General features: G+C 37.3%; 1 protein-coding gene across 4 annotated transcripts in view; it reads right to left on the reverse strand.

Moving 5' to 3' along the window:
- Nucleotides 1-6180: 6180 nt before the first annotated feature.
- The window catches only part of PUDP (pseudouridine 5'-phosphatase), a 61860-nt gene continuing 41305 nt past the window's right edge, over nucleotides 6181-26735 (reverse strand). For 3 of the 4 annotated variants that reach the window (XM_064646561.1, XM_064646557.1, XM_064646560.1), the window contains exon 4: nucleotides 6181-6578. In XM_064646561.1, the coding sequence (XP_064502631.1) occupies nucleotides 6402-6578 (177 nt within the window). In that variant the 3' untranslated portion in view covers nucleotides 6181-6401. The other variant, XM_064646558.1, reaches the window with a different exon arrangement.

A 26735-nucleotide genomic window follows, 5' to 3' on the forward strand; every position in this document is an offset into this window, starting at 1 on the left:
AATCAGTTACCTAATATGCTTGGTCTGAAGAAAGTGAACGCTACGGGTTTTGCAATGTTTCAAATGCAGCCATCAATAAGAACAATATTGAGGGCTATAATGGATCAGTTTACAAGGCTACAGTCATAGGCCTCCTGGAAATCCATTTTGACTTAATCAGCTTTCCAATTTTGCAAGTAAAATACAGCACTTCTGGATCATATCCAAGAATGAGGACACAGTAGTAAAATGATTCAATACATTTTGCATAGTCTTCACAATTTTTAAATCAAGGTGCTATTTTAGCAAAAATTAACACTTGGTTTCCCCCTTTTTTGGTATTGTAATGAATACTGTGCTCTCCCTACTTAAAAGTAGCTTATGATATCCATGTCTCTGTGAATGTTCTGCAGCAGTTAAGTATGTGAAATATTCCTATGTGACACCACTACTGTTTGCTGAAATTACATTCTGCTACATCAAAAAGACATTTCACAAGGTACAATATTATTGGATGTCTTTCAGCATTTTTTGAAAAGGAAAAACATTCCCCAGTGTAGCACTTACCTTCTCTTTCTTCAGCTCAACTACCATGTTCCAGTGCTTGACCATGTTTCAGCTGATTAACTCGAGTATGAGAAGCTGCAGCTGGGACAACCACTGAGCAGTACACACTAGTACACAGCAGTTGTACTGGTATGTCACAGAGAGACTTCTCTGCATTTCTGGCAAAGTATACAGAGAACTTTCTGCAAGTTAAGCCTAACTATGTATTTTTGTTTACCTTTAAAGTTTTTGTACAGTAGAGAAAACTGTGAGAACAGAGATAAAATTTGTGTATTTCTGCATTTGTTATGTCAAAGCATTGCTTTGGTTAGCCACTAGAAGGACTCCTTTTCTTGGTCTTGGGCACCTCCTCTGGGAGAATCGGAGGAGGCTCAGTATGATTCATCTGTGTGTCTTCCTCTTGCCCCTACATGTTTCTACCCTGCCTTTGGAAAAAGTTATTAGGAAAAAAACTAGGTTGTAGAAATATTATATTTACAGTCTTCCCCAAACAAGCTGCATGACCTTTATATGAGGAGCTGGTTGTGTTTTTCACAGTTGTAGATCTATGTGATCCCCTACTAAACACCTCCTTTTCACAGAAAATAGGGGAGTATCTGGACAAAGAACCTCTAGTTTGAAGTTCCTGTCTTTTTTATTTTATCACATTTCAGTGTAAGTTAGCAGCTCTACCTGCAGTCATACAGGGATTTGGATTAGATACTGCTACTATTAGACACACTGACTACACTATAGCTATGTAGGTAGAGTAATCAATTAAATTACTACTAGCAAGACATCCAGATGATACAGTGGAAACTGCCTTGTCAAATTTACAGGAACTAAATTAACCTTGATTCTCCAATTGCTGAAGTTCTCTAAATGAAGAAGAGTTGCTGGCTATATAGCCTTACTGCTTTTTGTGAAATGTCAATAACACCATCATAATGCATTTTTTTAAAGTAATCATGATATCATGGACAGCCAATAGTCCATTTCCAATATCCCCTTCTACAGGCAAATTGCTCTACTTGCTCGAGGGGTTGAATCTTGTCCCTAGAAATCTCAGTGTCTCATAACACAGTGTCTTTGAATATATTTTTGAGTTGGGTTTGCTTCTGTTTATGCAAAAAAATTTCCCTCCATAATTACTGCTTTTACATTTTTGCTATGGACAAGTGGAAATCTTGACTGTTTCCTCTTTCTTCATTACATTGGATTGCTTGGTCTTAGATGGTTTATACCATGGGTTGCTTCCTTGTCTCCAGCTCCTTTCTTCTACCATTCTGTTTTTCCCCATCAAATAATGCCCTCTCAGCTGCTTTTTGAATCAAAGGAACCTTGGATATAGATAATGGTCCTGTTACCGTTTCATTTCATGTTCCAGTTTCATATTGCAGATATTCTGGGGAAAATGCCATAAAGAGAGGGGTGAGAACTGAAATGCTTTCTCTCTGCTGAGGCTTGTTTTAATCACGAGAGCGAGCCAACTCCTAACATTTTGAATATGGCTTAGAGCCCATAACTCAAAGGACTGAAGAGCAGAAGAGACCAACAGTATTTCTCATGCTACCCCTCGTCCTCTAATAGAATTTTTTCTTTTTGTTACAGTGAGCTTACCAGGCAGTGTAGACACAGTCACTGGCACATTCAGTGAGTCCTGATGTCAGGGGTAACTTCCTTGGCCCTTGCAAGTTCTGGAAGAGGCTTTAGTTTGAGTTCTCATCCTTCTTTTGTTCTTAACTTTAATACGGTGATTAAACCCACAGTTTAGAAGTGTCAGCCAAAAGGAAGGTTAAGATAAAGTGTTGACAGTCATGTTTCCCTTGGGACAGAGAAGTGTTCTGAGAGAGCTTTCTTTCCTCCACTCCGCTATTTCCATTTATTTCCATTAATTTGACAAAAAAACAGTTCTACCTTCTCAATGTCAAAACATGGTAAGTTCAGTGAAGATACAAAGTAAGTAAATTAGAAACAAATGCATGGAAACAAATTAATTGGGAAAAAAAAGAGGCTGCTATATTGATTAACATCGTTTTAATATTAAAAAATTAGAAGCAAATCAATTTTCCATATGGCCCGTGGAGTGTCTATGTAGTGGTTTTGGTGTCTAAATTTATCTAGATTAAAAAAAAAAGGTGGATTTCTGTATGGATGATCTAGAGCTAGCAAGAAAGCAGTAAATTTCAAGTATTCTCTGATTGTTAAAGATACACATGAATTTTAATGTGGTAGAAAATAATTTCATTTTGTCTTCCTATGAATTTTCTCGCAATATTTTTCTAGTTTGGCTTCTGCTTTTTTGGAATATATGCAACATGAGCTTGATTCTGGGCAGAGGTTTCTTTGGTTTAACTATAGCATTCTTTAGAAAGTCATCTAATCCAAAAGAGGAATGAATATCTCAGTTTTTTTCTGAGCTTTATTTGCAGAAAGCAAATGCCAAGCTTTGCAGAAGTCAGACTACATTTTGAAATTAATCCTGTTCCAAGGCAATGAATTTTCACCTGAATATATTCAATGAAATCTCCATTTATGTATATCTTTGCAACATGGAAATTCTACCAAGATTAATCCCACTGAAGTTCCAGTAAAATGTAAATCCTAATTCACTTGTGAGGTTGAAAGGAGTTTAAGTTACAGTACAATAGTTCATACCTCACTAACTTTTAATTTTTTTTTTTAAATTTATTTTCATGGCTGAATTTAGGTCCATCATGCTGCGCTTATCCTATTTTCCAATGGTAAAAAGTTGGGTCATGAATTTTTGCCTGTATTTTGTGGAGGCTGGAATTCTTCTCAGGATATGCCTGAAGCACATATTCTACATTAAGCCAAATAAAATTAAACGTATCCTTAAAATTAAGCTGGTGCTTATTCTTTGCTTAATAAAAATGAATTAAGCATGCGTTAAATATTTATTGGGATTGAAGTCTGCTTGCTGAGTTAGAGGATAGACTTTTCGGATTAGTTTTTAACAGTCCTCTTCATACAAACACAGATGGAGCATTCAAATGTCCTGATTGCTCACATGTTCTCATGATCTGTAGCCAGGATCTGATATGGATTTTTTTCAGTTCAGTCAGAACAGGACTTCATGTGGAAAGCAGCAGATGGAATGAAGGGAGGGAATCCAAGTTTTTAATCCTTTTTTATTTTTTTTCTTTTCTGAACAGATGTTGTTGAGATGATCAAGCTACAGAGCCACAAATCCAACCAAAAAGTGGGTAAAGTAATATATACAAACATATGCTGATATTTGGTATATGGTTAATCAGGCAGGCTACAGTCACCTGCTGCTGACATCGATATCCACCTTGCACATGATGGAGATGACAGGATTTTTAAGGTTACTGTAGAAAAATTTAATTTTATGTGCTGTTTTGATTTCTCATTCAGTCAAGAGAAAAGCTAACCACAACACTTAAAATTACTTCAATACCAGTTAAATGGTTCAGCTCAGGACCAGGAAGCCAGTGAACAACAACCAAAAAGTATATGGAAGGCAATTTTACTAACAGGATGAGAAGGTTACAGCATATGGCTCAGGTTCACAGATTTCAGTTTGGGGCCATAATCTCACTGACGACTCTCAGTTGGGATACTAAATTAATGGAAGACTAATTTTATGGGATAGGATTTGCTGTTGAGTTAAGGAGCAATAATTTTCTGACTATTAATTTTCAGCAGAAGATAAAGCTATTAAATTAGAATTGCAGGATATGCTGATCTCGCCATGGTGGTCATGATGAAGTAATTCTGATTTTGTCAGTGATATATTTATTAATGTCTCTACATCTTTAAAAAGAAAATTCAAGACTTTGATGACAATTCCTTCAAAGTAAAGTATAAATGAGACATGGCTAATTTTTTATGTTTTGTAAAACTCCCCAGTTAAATTAAATATATGCAAAAGTTTGAAAAAGTTACCAATTATAGCTTATTAAAGCTTGTTCTACCTAGTAACTTCCCTGCTGGAATTCAGTAATTATGAACGAAGGGGATCCCAACAGGCACCTGTTTTACACTTGAAAGCTCGGAATTACTGCTCTACAGTAACATTTTGTGTTATGTAACATCAGTCAAAGGAAGAATTACACAGTGATATTTCTGTTCTCTTGTCTGGGAAGACCAGAAATGGAATTCAGGTTGGGTGGGACAGGTTGTTTTTATTGTACAAACACCAATGACTGCAATATCTATGGGCCTAAAGAAACAACATAATATGCAGAATACTTACACAGAATCGATATTCACCCTTTTTTAAAAAAATGCTTCTAGAACCTTAGAATTAAAAGTTTAACTGCAAACTATTATTTGTACTAAAAAGATTCCAGTACCACTTATGGACTGACCATATGGAATAAAATTTCCTTAATTTTTGAGGTATAAACAGACTACAGTAAAAGAAAATAATAACATAAAAGATGTAAAAGTTTGAGGTTTTTTTTTAAATACAGGAGGAATAAAATCTAAGGAAACTCACCATGAATACTGAAGGGTCTATGATTCATTAATTTTTGTTCCTGACAAAACGCCCTGAAATCTAAAACAGTTAAAGACCACAAATGCCTAGAAAATATTTTTGTGAGGAAGATCAAAATTCTCTGATTTGACATATTTCAAGTTTCTTGTTTTTATGGAGTTCGATATTTTATCAAGATTTTGGAGTACCTCCTGTATACTCACTAGGTTTTTAAATGCTGAATACAATAATTCATTTTATAAAAATGTCATAAGCCCTACATACTATAGGTTTCTTTAGATGAAGTAAAAGACATTGCTTCTACCATGTCATACATGTAGTTGTGAATTTCACCAAAATCTGTCTACATTTCTAGCATTTTCTAAAGAGACACTTGTCCTTGTACTGACAAGATGTCAGAAAGAGACAAAGAGGAACATTTGACAACATAAACATTTTATGGAAATTATGGTAGCCAGGAAAATAAATTTTAAGCATTTATTGAAGCCAAATCTTCAATTTCTGCATTTTAAAAATAGATAGCAACGCTCTCTGTAGAGAAATTGGCAAAAAAAAAAAAAAAGGAGGTAAGAATGGAAAAGTAAGGATAGCCTACAAAAAGCTATTTGGATACAAAGGAGTTAAGGCCATAGAGTTGAAGCATAGAGACAGGAAGCATTAATTTCATAAGAATGAAATAATCAGAAGGAAACGAAAGGAACAAGATGCGAAACATTTTGGTTAACTTCTAAGATCATATAAGCTTGTAAACCTCCTAGCCAGCTATCACCATGTCAGAAAGGATAATGAGAGAATTATAGAATAATGGAGGTTTTAAGTCATCTCATTCAATCTCCAAGAAAAAACATAATAAAAAAGCACAGAAAGTACAAAAAAAATCCTTGCAAAGAGATGGGAAAAAAAATAAAAAGACAACACAATACAAGGGGAATAGATGGACAAGTACAGGATGAGGAAATGGATAAACATGTTGATAGCAATAACTATCAAAAACAAGGTAATGGGATAAAAGCCAATCTAGAACAGATTTCTGGTTAAGATCTAAACAGTAAGTCATTCAAGTGGAAACAGAACCAGAAGCTTCCAACGCAATTACAATAAATTGCCTAAATAGTTTCATAATATTCCCAGAAAGCATTACGGTGTGCAGAGAACAAGACTGGACTCACTTCACAGGGAGATGCTCCTTTAATTTAGCATTTATCAAGAGGACAAATAATAAACGTTCCAGACAATTTGCTAAAGGTACTGTGCAGAATACTTGGTGTTAATGGGATTTTTGTGCTCTAGTTTTGACGAAGAGAGTAAAAGATGAAAAACAATCACAAAACCAAAATAAAATTTCATTTCACTTTTAATCCATCTCCAGTCAAGTGGATGTTCATAGGCATTAATCATATGCTGGTAAACCAAACAGTTCTGGTTTGAAATCTTCCATGGACTTCAGCAGCAGTGTTGCCTCCTTTTTAAGATCTGGATTTAAATTTTCATCTGGAATCATAACCACTTGCATTCCTGCTGCCAGGGCTCCTTTGACTCCAAGTGGTGCATCTTCAAACACAAGACACTGAGAAGCAAGGAGGTCAGGGGAAAAAAATAAAGAATAATGTTACTATGAACTTTAAATAGTTTGTTTTAAAAGAGAGAATGATCCCAAATGAAACTTAGTAGAAAAACTGAATTCCATTACTAGGTTAGACACTCCTAATCAGAACAAGGGCAAATGTCTCAATTCAAACATCTGCACGGTAATTAACCTTTAATTAATTTAAATTCAAAAAACATCAATAGACATACTTAAATCCCAGAAACTTGTTATCCAGATGTTCCTAAGTGCTTTGTTTTTTATAGGGATGAGTTTAATCAGAAGCTTAAAGTTAAGCAACTGCTTAAATACCTTTATAAGCAGGCAATTTAACTTTTCCAAACCAACTTTACAAAATGGCAAAAGCAGTGGTTTCACTTACAGGTGTGGCATTTCCTACATACACAAGATGGGGAAGGCCACTACCTAGGTCAATAGTAGGACTTTGGATGAGTGGAGAGTAAGACAAAAATCACTTTTCAGAGGAGTGCTGTCAAAGACATGCTCTATTTGCTTAATTCTTTCAAAGCAATGATGAGAAAGAAAATCAGCAATTAGATTGCAAGGTTAGATTTAGAGAAGAGATAGTTTAGTCAGGCAGAAGTTCCATGCCTCACAACAGTCACAATCATTAAAGATTGCAGTTTGGAAGCAAAGTTTTTAAAAATAATCATACATTATTTATGTAGATTTTGTATTTTAAATTCAGAATATTGAATAATAAATATATAAGATAAATATATTAAAATCATATGTTCTGAAATTTTATAAAATAAAAGATAATACTTCTGGAGTTCATTCCAGAATTTATATAATGAAGCATCTCTTCTTGCCATTACATAGTATTCAGTTTGAATTTTTGGTTATGGACAATCCAAAGCAGCTTTTGGCATTCATCAATCCAAAAAATTATGACCTATACTGTCAGACACATGGTCTCTGCAATTCATATTGCATTTATTATCAATATTATTAGCACTGCTACTGCTACTAATGCCAAAATCACTGCCACAAGTAATTTCAGTAATTGAAAACAGGTGTTGGGATGGTTAGGGCAATTTTCCCCACATTTAGTAATCATAAGGCAGTGCAACTCTGCCCTACCACAGAGAAGAGGGGACCGAGGGGAGATCTCATAGCAGTCTACAGCTTCCTCATGCAAGGAAGTGCTGGCACTGATCTCTTCTCTGTGGTGACCAGTGACAGGACCCGAGGGAATGGCCCAAAGTTGTGTCAGGGGCGGTTTAGGTTGGATATTAGAAAAAGGTTCTTCATCCAGAGGGTGGTTGGGCACTGGAACAGGCTCCCCAGGGAAGTGGTCATGGCACCAAGCCTTACAGCATTTGGACAGTGCTCTCAGGAACATTATGTGATTCCTGGGGCTGTCCTGTGCCGACTCAGGAGTTAGACTTTGATGATCCTTGTGGGTTCCTTCCAACTCTGGATATTCTATGATCCTATGAACATACAAGAGCATACTGCATCGCTTAACTTCTCCAACATACAATTATTTCAATGCACAAAGTAAGGGATGCATAATGTTTGTCTGTTCTGGCTGTGCTAAAAGAGATTCAAGTTGCAATTTGCAAAAACTTCGTTATGTTCAAAGAAAACATTTTTGCCAGATGTATTAACTGTCTGCCCTATATATACCCATCTATCAGAGCCTGTGGAAGAGGAAAAAGGAATGAAGAACCCTTTCCTTTGATTTCTTTTCTTTTTAAAATATTGATTCTTGCCTTTCAACGTGTCATCACTTGGAGTCTGTCAAGAGAAAAGTAAGATGTGCTTTCTACCTTGCATGTAATAAAGTAAAACTTAATTAATGATTTTTAGTGAGCCAAAGGAATCACAGCAATCTCTTTTGTGCTCATTTCCTTCATAAAGTCACAGCATTCCAGTTTTAACAATGTGGTATTTTCAAATATAGACCATTATCACTATTACTAACTGCAAGTATGTAACCAGCTGATTGTGGAAAGTTTGGTACGATTGCTTTTAGAAAGAAAGCATGGTTCTGCCTATAGGTTTTGTTCTTAACAATACCTTAGTTCATGACCTTAAGCACTCTGATGACAGTAAATGAAATTCTGACAGGCTTAGCTTTTTGAAAAGTAAGCTTAAATGTTGCACAGAAGAGCATTACCAAGGCCGTTCTGAAACCTTTTCTGATCTAGCCCATACAAAGGAATGTACTTCACTGCTCTGCCTTGAGAGACCTAATTGACTTCCATGATGTCACTAAGCTTACCATAGGAGAGGAACCGATGATTATAGAAGGCAACATGCATAATGAAAAGCTTAACTAATTCCCTGGAACTAGAAACAATTAAAACTCTTAATTACCAAAGAAGCTAGGCAAACGACCCATAATTACAGTGGCTTGAATGTTACAGGAAATAAGTGTATTAGGTCTTCCTGGAGTCTTTCTTGCTACTGACACTTATTGTCAGTAGCACAGCAGCATTTCTGATGCATAACGAAAGGTTTACAGAAGTTCACACACAAAATGGATTTATTAATACATAGAGATGTTATAAACTCTTCACTGTCCTGGCCCACCCACACACCAAATTTAGAGACATGAAAGCAGCCAAGTTCTTTCCCATTTTGCATAAGTATTGCAACATCAGCATCACTCCAACAGAGAGACAGATGAGATTTATACAGACTTCAGCTGAGATTCTGGCTGCTTCTCTGCATTATTGCCAAAACTTGTGTCACTGATCAATATTACTGCTATGAGATCTCTCAAAAGGTCATACCAATATAGGACAGTTCTCACTTTGAAATGAACTAAATGCTTAAAAAAGTAAAGCAGTAAAGTATATTAATTTATATTTCACTCTATCAATCTAGAAAAAAGAAAAATTATTCACTTAACGAAAGGAAGAAATAATAAGATCACTGCAGCATCTCATTACCTCATTTTCCTGCATGAAATTTAAGAATATAAGAAGAGTTTTAGTTAGGTTTTTGGTATGTACAGCAGGCACTCTCTAATCTATATACTGCAAATGTCTAGATGGAATATTTGTGTTACTAACAGGGATATCCATAAATGTTATTGCTGTAAGTGATAGCCAAGAAGCCTGGAAGGACAAAACATTAAAATGAGTTTTGAAATTAAGATTTTGGAAAACCTGTGAAGATAACATATATATATATATATGCATAGGGATTGCTTATCAAACAAATATCCTTGACCACATATGACAGCACTATAGCAGCTCTAAAACAGAATGAAGGATGAAATAATATGATGATAAATAAAGATGCCATAATTTATACACACGGAACTCATCTCCAAATTAAACACTACCATCTATTGCTCTATAAAGAAAGAACAAAGAGAAATATTTTATCATCTGTCCTCAAATGACACAGAAACATTTGGTATCATAATGTGACATGTTTGAGGTTTCTTATGGATTGCATATTATACTCTGTAACTTCTTTATTTATCACTGATCTTCTTCCCCTTCATGATGAAACCCACAGCTCAAAAGCATTATGGGTTATTTGTAAAGTTTGCACTCTAGAAACATTTGGTAACCTTATACATTACTTTACTTATACATGCACAATGCAGTCTTCCATAAGGACTAGGTCAAATTCCATAATATCACTTAAAAAAGCCCCAAAACAGGCTGCAGAAAGAAATTCACCAAGTACAGCCAATCACATGGATTTCAGAATGACACTGTTAATTTCCGTTAACCAGAAGGTGCCCAGGACTTTCATTTCTATAAATAATTTGTTGACTTTTCACTGCCAGAAGTATTTTTACTCTTCTCTTTGTGAAAAACTAGCCCATACTCTGTGGTCGAAATTCAAAACTAATTATTATCTAAGAAATAAATTATCACTCTGAAAGATACCATTACTGCCGTCATGGTTTGTGTTTTGTTCAACAGTTTTTACCTTTTTTCCCTTGCTCAATTTTTTTCAGATTTCCAAAATAATTCATTACTGACCAACTGTGTCAGTAGTGTGAGTGACCCAGAAATTTTCAAGAACCATAATGTAATTCAGAATACTACACAGACCCATATATATCCCATACAAAATGTTGAGATGCTGAAAAGATGCTGTTTGTCATTTATGCGAGGCAGTGGAAATTCACAAAAAGAGAGAGGAAACGTGACCCATTTACCACTAGAGTTACTTACACATAATTGAATAAATCCACTTTAAGCAGCTGCAATATTTTCAATTTTGGTCTCCTACTGTGTTAATTCTCTGATGAATTAACAAAAAACAATAATGAAATAACTTGATTAATGCTTCTCTCCTAATCTTTGGACTTACATTCCTTTCAGAAGTAGTTGGGAAAAATCTCAGTAATGAATACAATAATGAATTACACCTAATTTTATTTTAAGGACATATGCCAATTTGACTAGCCAGGGATAACAGAATCATATTAAATATGCTGTTAAGGAAGTCATGCAGCTTACAGCCCTATGACTTAGTTCCATTAGGGAAAATGAGGAGTAAGCCAAGATGTTTTTAAATGCTATAAAAAAAGAACAAACAAGCTAGAAACTTAAAATCAAATGAATTAAGCACCAGTGTATCCAGAATACTAACTATCACCCACCATTCTTTATGAGTTAATGATTCATATTAAGAACTGTTTGGAAATTATATGCACACATGCTTTTTAATTCAGATTTTTAATAACTAGCTACTAGGAGTATGTTGCAGACCAATATAAGAATCAAATTATTTACTATAAAACTTATAAACCAAAAAATAATTAGCATAATTTAAGAAAAGGAAGTTTGTTATATCTGCACATAATTAGATCACTCTGCATTTCTAGCTCTTGCAGAAATGACACTTTACATTTCAGCCCACACCAGCAGCTCCTCTCTCACAAACCAGTTCACAGAACATTATCTTAAGGAAGGCCAGAAGGAGTAAAATGGTTTTGATGGGGAAGAAGGAGAAGAAATTTCAAATTTCTTGCTTGTTTTCAAGACTCGATCAAGTGAAATAAAGTGCTTCTGTGAGTGACGGTTGGCCCCAGACACAGCGGCTCTGTGAGGCAGGGAGAAGGTCACATTTACATGCGGGGTTACTCTGATCATTCCGGATGGCTGGAGCACTCTTTTCACAGAGCACTATGTGTTTAGAGGACAGCACACTGGGAACTTTGTATGGCAACTTGTGTTACAGGCCTCAAGAAATTCCCAGGCATTTCTGAAACAGTGTCCAATTATCCCAGCAGCAGAAATCTAACTCAATCAACTGCAGCTTGGATTAGCCATAGAAGGGTATTGTTCTATTACGGAGAACACAAGGCAAATACTCAAGATGTTCTCTACTGAGGCTACTCATACTGCTTAACGTGCTGGGGGTTTATGCCAGTTATCCCTAAAAGTGGTGTAAAAAGGAATTCTGTGCAATGAAATAATTTGAACTGCCTTCCTTTCCACACAGAAGTATCTTTACCAAAGCCAGACTTCCTTGACATGTAATACACAACACATTCTAGCAATGCACCTTGCACACAGAGCTCAGAACCACAGGACAATATACACTAACAGGGATCTCTGGAGGCCCTTTGGAAACATCCCTATCCAACGCTGGTCCAGCCAAAGCAGGCTGCTTAAGTCCTTCATCAGGTTAGCTTTGAGTGTCTTGAAGTATGCAGATTCCACATACCTCCTGGGCAACCTGTTCCCATATTTCACCACCCCTATGATGAAAATGGTTTTCCAAGAATCTAGGAGGAGTTTCTGGTGTTCCAGCTTGTGCCTGTTGCCTACTGCACGATCACTCTTCACCGTGGAGAAGAGGCTGGCCCCATCTCCTGAGCAAACACATCAGAGATATGAACCAAGTACATCCAAAGGAGGAACTGTTTTGATGTACCCAAATTCTAAGTCTCAAACTGAAACTGGAAGTAGGTACCATAAGTATGTCCTGAATAAAAGCAATGAACTTTTTGCCTCATGGCAAACCCGCAGGTGCAGTGCAGCAGGCAGGTACCCTGCCTGTTTGTTTTGTGTAACTGGACACCACCACTGGCCTATAGTAGACTCATCTCGTTCTGCAGAAGACACCTGATTCTCACAGAACAATCTAATTTTTTTCAATTTATTTTGGCAATAGTTTGGTTTTGCTCTATACTGTCTCCTTGACCAGTGTTATTTTCCCACACAGAAAGATCAGCCTGCATACTGAAATTTACCTTAATCTGATGGAAACATCACTTAATCATTATATAATTTTTGATAGAACTGTTAATAACAATCTACATATGCTTCAGACATAAAGTCATTTCCTAACTTCTTCAGTAAAGAAAGAAAGGATGAGAAGAGGCATTCACCTTTAAACAGGTTTTCACTGGGAGTGCAAAAACATCACAGAAAATGCCTTTTTTTTTTTTTCTTTTTTTTTTTTTTTTATTCACTACAAGCTTCTCATTGAACTGTACACAACACAGTTTCACTGGTCTGGAGTGACTTGGTGAGATGTAGCTGTGTTATTCTTTAACTCTTCATGATCAAGAAGAAAAAAGGCTTTCTTTCAAAATTCAAAGCTGAAAGTTATCACAGAGAATATTTAAGATTATTTGCATAAAACACCAAGCAAGAAGCCAGAAACTAGCACCTTGAAGGACAACAAACAAAACACTAACAACATTCTAATAATAATTTTTTACATTTTTCAACTACAGAAAAAAAATACTTATATTAAAAATGGCAATTCTCTCTTCTCACTATAGATTTTCTAAGAGGAAAATGGACAATGTACAAAACTAAGTTGGAAAAAATATTAGCTTCTAAAGTTAAGAGAAATATAAATCATCCTTTTAGGCAGTATTTGAATCATAGGGGTTCGTCCCTTCAAACTACAGTCTTCTCCCTGGCATGCTGAAAGCTGACTGTATGTGCAAAACCACAAAATGTCTGTGCCCAGTTTTGCAGAACCTGCTCTTTCAACACAAGCCCACCTGTGGACATGAGGTTATGTCACTATTCCATAATTTATTTTTGCAACCACAATCTAAAAATATCACATCTGAAATGAAATGCCTCATTACATCGATAATCAGATCTATTTAGGTAACTGCCCTCATGATTTCAAAAGATGATTTCTCAGCCTCTTATTTAGCAAAGCTGCTTTGACTGTGCAAGCAAACAGAGCTCAGAACTCAAAACTTCTTACATAATTTTCTCTAGCTGAGAAAACATTTCTGTGTGCTAAATAAACTATTTCTAAAGGACGTGATATCTACCACCAAAAGTAAAAGCATTAATAATAAAAACCATATTCCTACATATACTATGTATAATATACCCCTTTTGAACTAATTATTATGAGAAATAATAAATTCAATAGACAACATTCTCCTAACCCTGAATGAGGGATTAAGTGTATAGCAAGTTCTACTATATCAATACAATTATTATTGGTTAAAAAAAAAAAAAGAATATTAAGAGTAAGAGGAAAGTTTAAAAAAAAAGGAATATGTATTTTTTTTAAGAGTTCCAGTAGAGAAATCGTCTTTTTCACAATAATCTCTAGCTTTTTTTTATCAGCTTGCTTTGTTTATTTTAGGGAAGCACTAATTACACTGGTATTTCAACCTATGAAAACAGCAAGATGGAAAGCCAGTGAATATCGAGCAGCTTTATATGAATCAATCATTAAAACAGACTGCACCTCTATAAAATTTATTTCCACTGTAAACTCCCAGCCCAGATATTTCTATAAATAAGAAAAATATTACACTCTTAAAATTCCCATGTAGAAAGTTATTTAAGTGTTAATCGCCTGTTGCAATATATTTCAACATGCTTCTGTCACAATTCCCCTAATACTATCATTTAGTTATTTAAAGTACTGCGTAGAAACACTTTTTTAAATGCATTGATGACCCAGAGTTATCAAGGTGTGCCTATTTTTCTATTAGAACAGCTCTGCTAGATAAAAGAATGCTAAAAGTCACTCCAACCAAAGGCTCTCAGTTCCTACTTTGACTCAGGCATGCTTACAGGAAGAGTATGCCCTTATTTTCCATGAAAGAAATAAGAGGTGTAAGATATAAACGAATGCTTCAGAGTAAACAATGAACAAAATTTAAAAAAAAATGCTTATTTAACTCTGCGTATGTATCATGCAGACAAATACATGGTCTATCTGTAGTCTCTGTACAGATAGTCTCTCTCTCTGTGGCTTAAGGCTTATTCAATTTAAGATATATATGAGATTAGTAAGTAACACAGTAACATTAGTTTGGGAATACCAGCCATAGTATCAGCAACTACACACTACACTTGGCACGCAATTTCTGTCATGAGTAACTTCTTCTGGGTACTCAGTTTTTCAAAGAAACTTCAAAGTTTCTTGTGCTGGGGAACTCAGAACTGGACACAGCATTTTCCAGGTATGGGCTCACCAGTGCTGAGCAGAGGGGCAGGATCGACTCCCTTGATCTGCTGCTGGCAACACTCCTCTTCATCAGCTGCCTTTGCTGCAACGGCACATTGCTGGTTCATGGTCAACTTGGTGTCCACCAGCCATTGTAATTACCTTCTTTTCTGAGCAAAGGAAATCAATTTGCTTTTCTTTCCAGTTCAAAAGTGTGCAGCCACACTCACTGGTGCAGAGAGAGATGGTACTGTAATGAAACTTATAAATTTAAAGGTCTGAATAATAAATGTGCAAAAAATACTGACAAAACATATTGCTAAGTGACCATTAGAAAGCCTATGATGAGAATATAAAACACTCCATTAGGAAGTGTCTCAAGTCACCCCAATACTGACATAAACACATTTCTTCGCAGTTACATCAAAGACAAATTGCCTTCTCTACAAATGTTTGCAGTCAAATTACAGAGAAGCACCTGAATGAGAGTTAATGTGCTTATAACACACACTTATTTGAAGAACAAAACTAAGTTGTCCCTGTAGAAGCACAGTCCACCCCTCTTTTTTCTTCCTTTTAAAAACAAATTATCTGTATATATATTAGTAAGACTACCATGGCATACTGGAAAGAATGATTTTACATTGCTCTAAGCATCACAATACATGACCTGAAAGAAACCACCTCTAATATGGCAACACAATCAATTAAGAAATAGATGCCAAGGTATTGCCAAGAATCTGGATAAATTGACAAGCAGCTGAGTGCTGTGAGCAGCATTTTGCTGATAACTTGGAAGCTTTAGCACCCAGACAGTGTATAAGGATTCCCTAGGGAAACCAGACTGCAGCAGGTGTGTCAAGGTGACAAAGTATCACTGCCACACAATCCTTTGAATGATATGTTCTGGCTACCAGGTAAAATACGCTGTGACTACAAAAAATAAAGGAGGACAGGCTGTCAGATGAGAAGCAAAAGAGAATTTCAAAGCCCATGATTTATGACATGGGAAATATCTCAGGTGTTTTTTTTTTCTCCTGTTTTATTTTTTAGAAGTTGTAGTGCTTTCTGTTATATTTCAAGTCTTTGCTAATTGATTCCAACTGCTTCTAGTGAGATACAGGTAGGATTCATTATTAAATAAACATAAATCAAATAGCAAACATGTCTAAAGATTGAGGACTGAAAATCTCATCCACACATAAAGATTGTCTTGGGGATTTATGTTCTGGGTCTGCAAATCTGTGGCTAAAAACTGCTGTTTCATAGTCTTCAAAGGTTTGTAAATTCTAGTCTTAGCAAGGAGAACAGTGTAAGAACAGACACTAAAACTTCTCTTTTCTCCATTGACCCCGCATCTGTAGAAAAAACATTTCAATACTTTTAAAGCCATAGAAAACAGATGATGGAAGTAGCAATTTAACAGATAGTTCTATGGAATACCACTGGTTAAAACAGAAAAGATACAATTACTTTCTAGAACTACTGTTACTATAAGCTCAACTAGATGAAGTTTTAACTTTGTTACCAAAAGAAACAGGAAGAAAATCTTACAAAATCAAGCGACCATTGTCGTTTTGAGCTCGTTCAGAGAGATAACTAGCACCTTGCATCTTGATGAAAAGATGTTGCTTATAACACTTAAAATGCTTTTCTGGATCAGATATTCTCGTGCTTAGCAGTGGCGGTGCTGCTGCCAGCCAAGGTTCTCTAGTTCATGTTTTCCTACTTCCCTGTCAACTAAAAAAGTTTTTCTCCCTGCTGTGGGTGCCTTCCTAACTACCCTCGTTGAAGAAAAGGAACACAGCTTAGGTAGACAGATCTTAACAAGAATCCTTCCTTCCAAATATTCTGTGGTTATGAAAGAGCATAATACCACTAAGAACAAAGAGCATGTATGGAATGTAGCAGTTAAAATTGCCAAGTTTCTACAGAGAGGGATCTGTACATTTTCATATCTAGAAATACATAAGTATATGCACACACAAGTTAGTTTATGTGATAAAACTGCTAATCTTTGCATACAGGAAGGAAAAAAGCAGGAGCAGCAAGGACGGGTGGGGGATCTGCTCCCAGACCCACCACAGCAGTCATCAGCCTTCTAGAAGCTCATGCCTGTGATGGCTGAGGGGGCAGGAGGAGCCCCAGCAGCCCTGTGAGGACCCTGGTGCCACAAGGCCAGACCCACACAGACATGCCAGCAGGAGAGGCTCCATGGGTCATGGCACTCCATGGGAACATGGGACAGAAGGGGCTGGTGAGTTGTGAGGGGGGACCATCTATTTCTGTGCCTTGCCATTCCTACACTAGTCTGCACAGCCTGTCCTGTCTCCTCTAATTAAACTCCTTTTCTGATAGTTTTCCTAGGCAAGGGCTTACTACTGTGCATGTACATGTGAATGGAGGTCTCAGTGTCAGTCCTCCTGTGGGATCAGGGGACCCACGTGCCCACAGTGCAGGACCTGCAGTGATGGTGGATGTGCAAGCGAGGGTGTGAGGGCTAGCAAAGAGCATGCTGGACTAGCTGGTAAGCAGGAGAAGTGTCCTGGAAGCCAGGCATGTCCCTATGGGCAACAACACAGTCAGCACTGGCTCTTGGAACAACAGGCTAGCCAAAGGGCAGCCTTGGCCAGCTGCTGTACAGACCATGGCATCTGAGGCTGTCTGTGAGACCTGTCTGTGTGTGCACCGCATGGGTGTGGATAAGAGGAGGGATATGAAGGGAGAAGGATCTGCTCCAAGGGCTAGAGTGGGGCTGTGACCTTGGGGGTTGACTCCAATAACCAGGCAGACTGGGATCCAGAGCCAGCTGAGTACCTAAATCCAGTAGCTGAAAGGATCCTCACTGCAGGTTAAATATAGGGTAGATTTGTGTCACAAGTCTGTGCATGAAAGTGACATAACAGATGAACCCACAAGATCAACACAGGTTTGAAAACACAGATTTAAGCTCTTTAAAATTCATAAGCTTACTGATACTTGCAAAAGTCAACAGAAGGTTTAGCATTTTATTGTCTGCACCACGAACATGTGCACCTGTTGAAGAACCACAGCATTTTTAACATTTGCCAATTGAGGTGATTTTGGTTTATGATTTACATACCAAAAATAAACAAACAAACAAAAACCACTCCAAAAAGGCCAAAACAACAAACTCTGTGGAAGATACATAGACAAAGGGTTTGCAAATAAAATGAGAGCCATGATCAACTGAAACAGTATTGAACCCTTCACTGTATTTATAAAGAAATGCAAAAGGGTGGCTGGTTTGTTTGGTTTTGTCAGGCAACACAAGCTTTTAATATCTCTAGTCATTCAGACTTTCAACTGAGATTTATTAACCTGTCAAACAACAGCAATTTTACAACATATACAACTGCAGTTCATTTCGGAACACTTATTGCTCTGTAAACAGAAAATCCAGATTCTCCTTAAACAATCTGTCCCCTTTTCTTCCTCTTGAAGCAAGAAAGAAGGCATGGAAGTAAGAGAAATTTTAAATGAACAAGAAAGAACTATTTATGAACTTATTTACACAAATATATAAAAAGCATAAAGCTAGAAATTAATATAAACTTTTACAGTGGCTATCTCAACTCAAAAAAAATATTTGGCACCAGTAACTTACATCAAACAAAATCAAATAGGGGAACAGAAATGAGAAACAGTTTTAATTGAAGGGGGTCACAATACTGGGATAGAGCCTCATCTAGCAGCCTGGAGAGGGGAGGCAGCCACAGCTTCATGCCCCTGGTCCAAACAGTAGCAAGGCTGAGTTCATATCCCCCAGCAGGCACACGCACACAAACACATACACAAATATATATATATATATATGTCTATATATGCATGGCTAGCCACACAGATCAACACCGTTATACTCAGCATTCCCGTGGACCCACAGGGTTGTTCAGCTGCCTGTTAACTAGTGCTCACACACTTGCTTTCACTCAGTCATCCACTGGCACTGCAGACTTGTGGGCTAGGCCCCTGCGACCTGTAGTCCCATGCTGGGAGCTGGCACTGGGTTTTGCCCGGTTGCCAGCACCCAGACCCTTGCTCCCTCCAGCCACTGGCACCACAGACACATGAGCCTCTGCCTGGGGTCTGGCCCCAGCTGCTGGCCACACACACACACAGACTCACAGAACAGATGCCCTTCAGCCAGCAAAAGAGTTAGAAGTGGAATTTGGCATTATAGGACACACTGCACTGGTAAGGAGCTGGACGTGGCCAGACAAATGTGTCTTACACATCCAGCATTTTTTAACCTCTTATCACTCTGCTTCCCTGTAATAAATCTTGACCAAATCCCAAGTCCTCTTCCTCTGCATCCCATACTGTGTGCCATGTCTTCGGCAGCATCTCCCCTCAGTCCAAAATGGGATCCAAGGTTGATTCACCTTGATGGGTCTCAGGGCTGGGTTATTGACCTTGATGGTTCTCCCTGGATAGCACTGGGAGGGTGTCCCTCCTTCTGGGTCCTTAATCTGGGCTTCTGTCTGCTTTCTGGACTCTGTGCTGCCCTGGCCTTATGGAGAAGTGCCTCTGATGGGATGATGGCTTCTGTGGTAGGTGTGGGAGCAGTCAGGCAGGGTGTGATTTGGGATCCTCCACCTGCTGTCACCTCTCTCATCTCTTTCATGGGTTGCAGACAAGCTTTTATCACACAACACAACTATCTGCATCCTGTAGTGGATCTTCCTTAGGATCTATCCAATTCTATGCAAGTTTATGAATCACATGCTGCTTGATTCCTAGCATGCAAGACCAGGAATCCAAGTAGTTTCTTTCACAGGTCTTTATAACTAGAGCCTGACATGCCATACACTACGCTAAATATAGAATCAATAGAAGGAAAAGCGATGCTCAAATCAGACATCCTATTTTTTCTTTCTTCTTGATGCTGCTATTATTCCAGTGTTCAGTCTGATCCTAAAGCAATACACCACAGCATGTCACAAGCATTATTATGTCTTCATACTGCCGAGTAACTGAAATCCTTTTATTAAAATACAGCATTCTGTGATGGATTTCTTCATCCTTGGACTGACATTGGGCCTGAAGCTCTTACAAGTAATCACTTCACACAAAGCCAGATCACATACTCAACTCAGAAAGAGAAGCTAAGAACTCAATTCACAGATTTTTAAAAATGGTGTGAAAGCTGATGAGACTGAATTGTTCCTGCAAAGACTATTTGCATTTCAAAATTTCTGAGAGAAACTACACTGAAGGCCTTTTCTGAATAATTGACTTATGGAACATTTAATTCACCCTTCATTAACACTGTATTATTAAAACAAAATCAGAGAAACAAGAAAGTTACTTCACTAAATATTAATCATCTTAAAGAAAATTAAGGCTGTCATTTACTAACATCACAGCTGTAAAGAGGAGCTGTAAATAGGAAGACATCAGTAAAACAGTCTTACACCAGCCCACTCAAAGTCAACAATCATCCTTCAAGCATACTTGCTCTTCAACTGATTGCTAAGATGATAAGAAAAAAAAAATCAAGTGACAGGAGAAAGGGACAGCAATAAATTGTCCAAACACTTTAGAATTACTAGTTAATGCAATACTAGAAGATGAAACTCTGACATCAGTGTTTCTAAAGAAAACCTCTTTACTTTGAGACATGCCAAAGAGTACATTTGCAGCTGACTCCTTTCCACTATCTTTGTGAGATTTTAAATTTAGACATGTAGCATCCTAAATGTTCAAAGAGTTTCTGCTATAATGTTAGCCCTGTCACATCATCTACCAATCCTCTTGAGACAGAATGCTTAGCCTCAAAAAAAGTAAATGCTTTTACTATTTCAGTATATAGATCATTAACTTACGTAGTTTCCTCATTCTTCATCTACAGTCCCTAAAAAATGCTTGAGAAAGCCATGAGGACAAATGGGCTACTGCACACTATTAACTCTTTATAATTTATAACAAAGCTATATAGATTACTTAATGCAGTCACAAATTCAAGTTTTCATTTTCACCTTCAAGGCCCTATATTATCTTACCCACAATTACTGCATGTCTTGCTTTTATTTCCCTCTACTCCCTAGACATCTTCTATCCTTTGACTTAATTGCATTCTTTATCTCCTTCTCCCACTTTCAGCTGTATGTCTTATATCATGCTGACCTCCGTGCCTTGTACAATCTTCATGCCTACATTCTTCATCCCTCTTCAGCAGTATCTTTAAAAATACACTCTTTCAGGAATCACTGGTACATGCTCTTCTTCCTTCTTTTCTTATTGCTGAGCTATTAACTGAAATTTGTCTTGCTTAAATCGCTTTTGTTTCTTGCTGGACCAGGGCAGCAGGGAACACAGCTGAAAGCTAATGCAGAGCTGGCTGATTTGCTTTTTAATTCTATCAGGAATGACCTCTTTAACTCTTTAACTCTGAGGAAAACTGAGGGACAATATTTGCTTGTAATCTAAAGTAGGAACCTGGAATCTTGTTTAATAAGCCACAATGTTCATTAAATAAATGCCAATCAGTGTATACGTAGTGATTACTTTCTACAAGCTGTGTCTGTACTTCTTATAGTCTTAGATGTTTATACATATTTCATAGTTGCTCCAACAGTTGTCCAGAGCAGGTTCCATGCCTATGACCCAGCATACATGAATATGATGCTTTTTACCCCCTCTTGGTTTAATGTGTACTTAAATATAAATACGATGACCACACTAAGCAGCAATGGCACATAAACATCAGGGATCTCGGGAGCATTCCCAGGTCTAGTAATCATCACAGTATGGTAGAATTATAACATTATTCCTGACTTCTAGAACACCTGACTGCAGGAGTTCCACCTTCCCAAACTTCAAACACCTACTCTAAAGAGTATAACTATTCATAGAAGTTATCCTATGATCATATTACTAGTTATTACTATAATTACAAATATTACTATCTTCTGATGAACATCTTAAAATAACTGCAAAAATTTTTTGCTGAAATTTAAGGAAAAAAAATCTCAATGAAAATTTTTAGCCTGGAATGATAAAAACTCACAACTGAAATCAGTCTTCAAATGATATATGATTCCTAATCTTAAAACTGCAAATGCATTCTACCTAAGATACATGATTGTTCTTCGCAAAATGAAAGGTTCTGTTGTAATTCTTTTGGGATAACTGCATTATTGAAAGTGAAAAGCAGTAGAACATGTTACATACCATTATGCTTTTTGCCCACGGCACTTTTTTGGATCAGTAATATTTTGAGTCTGTAATTGTTTTAGGCTGCAACCTCTAATGTCTCCAGTCTGAGCTACAGGATGCAATAATATGTTCTGGAGACATCAACAGAATCACTGTGACCAGGTATCTGTTCAAGAGAAAGAGGACAATTTCCTAATGGAGGAAAACATGTTCTGTAACACAAGATAACTTCAGTAATGGGTGAAATCTCATCAACTAGTCTTTGGTAGTCAGCAAGACCTTGAAGCCTTGAAGCAACTGAACTATGAATTGAAGGAGTTACTAACAACAAATCCATTTCCATTACTGCGCCAGTATTTTAGAAAATAGTTGCAGATCTATTTTAAAATAATGCTGGTTCTATTCAGGGAAGTATTGACTAATAATCTTTATCTCTATACTTGGTAAAATCTGCTAATGACACAAAATTATGTAGGTCATCTGGGATAACATCTCTAAGAACCTTGGAGTGACAAGGTAGTTTACTGGGCAGTCAAGTGTCAAATGAAATAAAATGGTCAAGAAATGTAGGCAGTACACATTAGCTAGAAAAAAAAAAAATGACATCTACATTTTCTAACGTTTGGTTTAAGTACTGGACATCACTGTAGACAGCTCAGTGAAAACTCAGAGCTTGGGTGGATATACTGTTTATATTCACAGACATATATAAAGTGGTCTCATCTGGAATATTCTAGAACATTACACTATACACTACATGCCACAGACATTATTTTATATTAACATGTTTTTGGTAGGAAGGGTCTGAAGAAATGCAATCAGAACACTTATGAGAAGAAAAAAAAACAAAACCAACCACACCACCGCCCCCTCCAGCCCCCACAAAAAATCTAAAACACAACCCTTTCAGATGGCGAGGTTCTGAACAGACTCTTTTAGAGTTTTATTTATGGAGCAAAAAATAAAAAAAGATATGACAAGCAGTACTTAAAACACTGAGTGGTAGATCAATTACTTCTTATCTTTCTCACTCATAACATATAAAAATCTGACATTGGAACATATGCAAAAGATTTACAGAACTCATTGTCCCAGGCACACCTCAGTATCAAGAAAACCCACAAATACTGTGAAAGGGTTACTATAGCTTTGTTCTGTTTTGGTTTTGTATAAAAGAGCCTTCAACTACTTGATATGAGGGTAACTGAATTTAAGTGGATAAATTAACCCCCTCTAGCTAAAAGGTGATTATTAAGCCTCTGGTATTAGCTGTCATCAGAGACGGTACTGAATAAGATGGACACTGAATCTGAGCATGAACAGCAATTCCTATATTCAGTATCAGTTAGACAAAAACTAAAAACTTTTTTTTATGGAATAGGAGGGCAGCATTTCTACCACGGTTTGGAATTGTATTCTACTTTAAATCAGTATTACTGAAGCTTAACTTGAATCATTTCCTTCTTGGCTTTGAATCACGCTATTATTCTAAGATAAAAAGATGCTGGAATGGAAATGTTAAGCATCCCTTTTTAGCAGACAAGTCTTTATGTCTTCAGCTCTTGTATATACTACAAGGTCTTTTATTTTTCTAACATCTACCAAAATAATAATAATTAAACAAAAATCTCCAACATTGCTTTATGGAGTACACTTTGTAATCATCTTATCAGTCCATTTATTTTGTGATACAGCAATCAGAATGAGCAAAATGCTTTGCCTTGATAGATTATAAATAACTTGCCAGTGTTAATTGATGGTTCTGTATGTAGGTCTTCTGCAACTGTGCCAAAGAGACAGACTCTTAAAAATTCTTTTATCACATAACAGATTAAGCAGAACCCTACCACATACACCAGGTCTCTGAAAATTACCTACAATCACATATTCAAAAAAATCAAGTAATTTAAACAAACAAACAAAAAACTGAAAAAAAAGCAAAAATGAACTCACTCTCTCCTAGCCTTAGTGCATTAAAACAAGACATAGTTGACCTCAGTCTTTCAAAGGTTTCCAGAGGTCTCCTCATGACAATACTTTACAAAGAAGCAACCAAAAATTACTACCAACAATGCAATTCCTTGTTTCAGTCTTCATTCTTTGTCCTGAAACTGTTGAAAAGCATTGTTACAACAAGCTCGGGGGTGATTACAAGGGTAACTTCACATACAGAGAGGATCAGTGCACTAGATCTAATTGAAAGACGATTTATTCATACTTGCTATAACCCAAAAGATATTAAAAACATTTTTGTGAAAATTCTTGTTAATTAAAATCTAATTATTCAATGACTGCTGTTTGGCATCTTCAAGAAAACGCTCAAGGTCTTGAAAGAAAAGATAACTCAGTGAACAATTTATCATAAAATAAGGATTTTTCCCCTCTTTTTTCTACTTACCATGCATAATTAATACGTGATAATACCCATAATGAGTTCCCTAAAACAATTAGCAACGCATCTCCAGTGACCTCCTAATCTGAATATAATGCTTTTTGAATTCGGAGGTGTACTAGTCTCTTTGTGCTTACACACTCACCTCACGTAGAAGCAAAGAAGGCTGCAGAGTATAATTTATTATTCTGCATCACATTTCATCAAGTCCCTTAGCAGCTACTTGATACATTATCAAGACAAATGCAAGGAAAAAAAATTATTCCTGCCTCTCCACCCCCCAAGTAGGGTACCCCAAAGACTAAGTACCAATTATAATCCTTCTTTCCTCTTCCAATCAGATACATTAAGTGAAAGCAAACCTTGACCAGGTTACTTTTTGCATGGAATTTCAATGACTTTTTTCATCTCTGTAAGACAAATACATCCATAAATAAACATGCACTGCAGTAACAAGGGCAACGTCTAGAACACTTAAAAGTTAAATTACTTTCAAGCCATCCAACATATAATTTTTCTTCCACAAATATATAATAAAGACTACCAGCATGGGGGGTGTACTTTGAGAGGGTGGGTGTGTGCATGTGTGGACACACAAGCACACATGCCTCAGGAGAAGAGGAAGGAAGAAAATCAACCCTATGAACTAAGAGCATGATAATTGAAAAAAACCCTGAAAACAATCAATCTCCTTCCTTTAATTATCTTGTAAATATAAAATAGTGGCCTATTATAGACTTATGGAAAAGATCCCTGTGTATAGTAGTGTAGAGGACCAGATCTAAGCATGTTTTGTCTCCAACATTCTGAGTATTGCTGCAGGAAAGGTGATCGAAGGAAAAGGTCCCATGGAGGTGGGGCAGTGCTGTTCTGAGCCAACTTCCTGCTCCTCCTTGAGACTGGTGCTCAGTGCCCACCTTCACCTTACTTCCTGGAAAAAGCCTGGCTGTGCACACCTGATTCATTCATTCATGGCTCGGCTTCACGAACGAAGATTTAGGAAGGTTCTATCCACATTTGCTACAGGTACGCTGGTGGCTAATGAGGCCAATACGAGACAGACATATCCAATTGCAAAAGGCACAGCAGAAAGACTCCTTAGATGGTATATTCCGCAAGACATGGTTCCTTCTGTGTTGTCTTTTCTCCTCAAGAGTGATCCTGCGTGCGTTCTCAAAGGAGACAGCTGTGTTATAGATGGTGTTTCTCCAGGCCTCCTGACTGGAGGTCAGAGTAGACCAGTTATGATAATCAATATGGCCAAGGCTGAGATGTTGTTTCAGGGAGTCCTTGTATCTTTTCTTCGAGGCTCCTCTCTTGCGGCAGCCAGCGGCAAGTTCACCATAAAGCAAGATCTTAGGGAGGCAAAGAGCTCAGCAGCATCTGCAAAGCAGGATGTTAAATGCTGCAGAGCTGCTTCTGTGTGGGCAACAAGGGCAGCATCATCAGCATAAAGCAGCTCCCGGACAAGATTCTTTAAGGTCTTGGTGTGGGCCTTCAGTCACCTTAGGTTGAAAAGGCTTCCATCAGTACGATATCGAATGTAGATACCGTCCTGATCATCGAGGTCTGCCGTGGCCCTTTGGAGCATCATGCTAAAAAAGACTGTGAATAGGGTAGGAGCGAGAACACAGCCTTGTTTCATGCCATTCTTTATTAGAAAGGGGTCAGAAAGTGGCACACCTGAACAAAACATGCAAATAGTCTAATTTACATAAGAGGTATGCACCACCTTAACTACAAAAGGGAGCAGATTGGGCCCCCCTTCTCTCTTTTTCTTTTCTCTGGTTCTCTTCTCTCCCTTTTTTCTCCTTTTTTGCTCTTTTGTTTCCTTCGTCTTGCAACTCCAGCTTCGCACCATCCACGTGGCAGCACCAATGCAGGATCTGAGGTGATATTGTTTTCTTCCCTTGCTTTGCCCAGGCAAAGCATGGCTATCATATTCTACCCCATACTCTGCACTGAAGTTTGTTGTAGGATGGGGGAGCTTGTGGAGGTCTTTGTAGCTTGTGAGCCAGCAACTTTGGATGAGTATTTTGTGTCAGCTGTGAAGTGTACTGTACAAAATTAAGGGCTTGTTAGCTGACACTTTTTGTGGAAATGTATTGTAAGAATTTAAGGGAGTGTTAGCCAATACATTTTGAGTCTAAATACTGGGCTGGCTGCTGTAGGTAAGAAGA

This window comes from Pseudopipra pipra, chromosome 2 (genome assembly GCF_036250125.1).
Source record: "Pseudopipra pipra isolate bDixPip1 chromosome 2, bDixPip1.hap1, whole genome shotgun sequence".
Classification (NCBI taxonomy): Eukaryota; Metazoa; Chordata; class Aves; order Passeriformes; family Pipridae; genus Pseudopipra; species Pseudopipra pipra.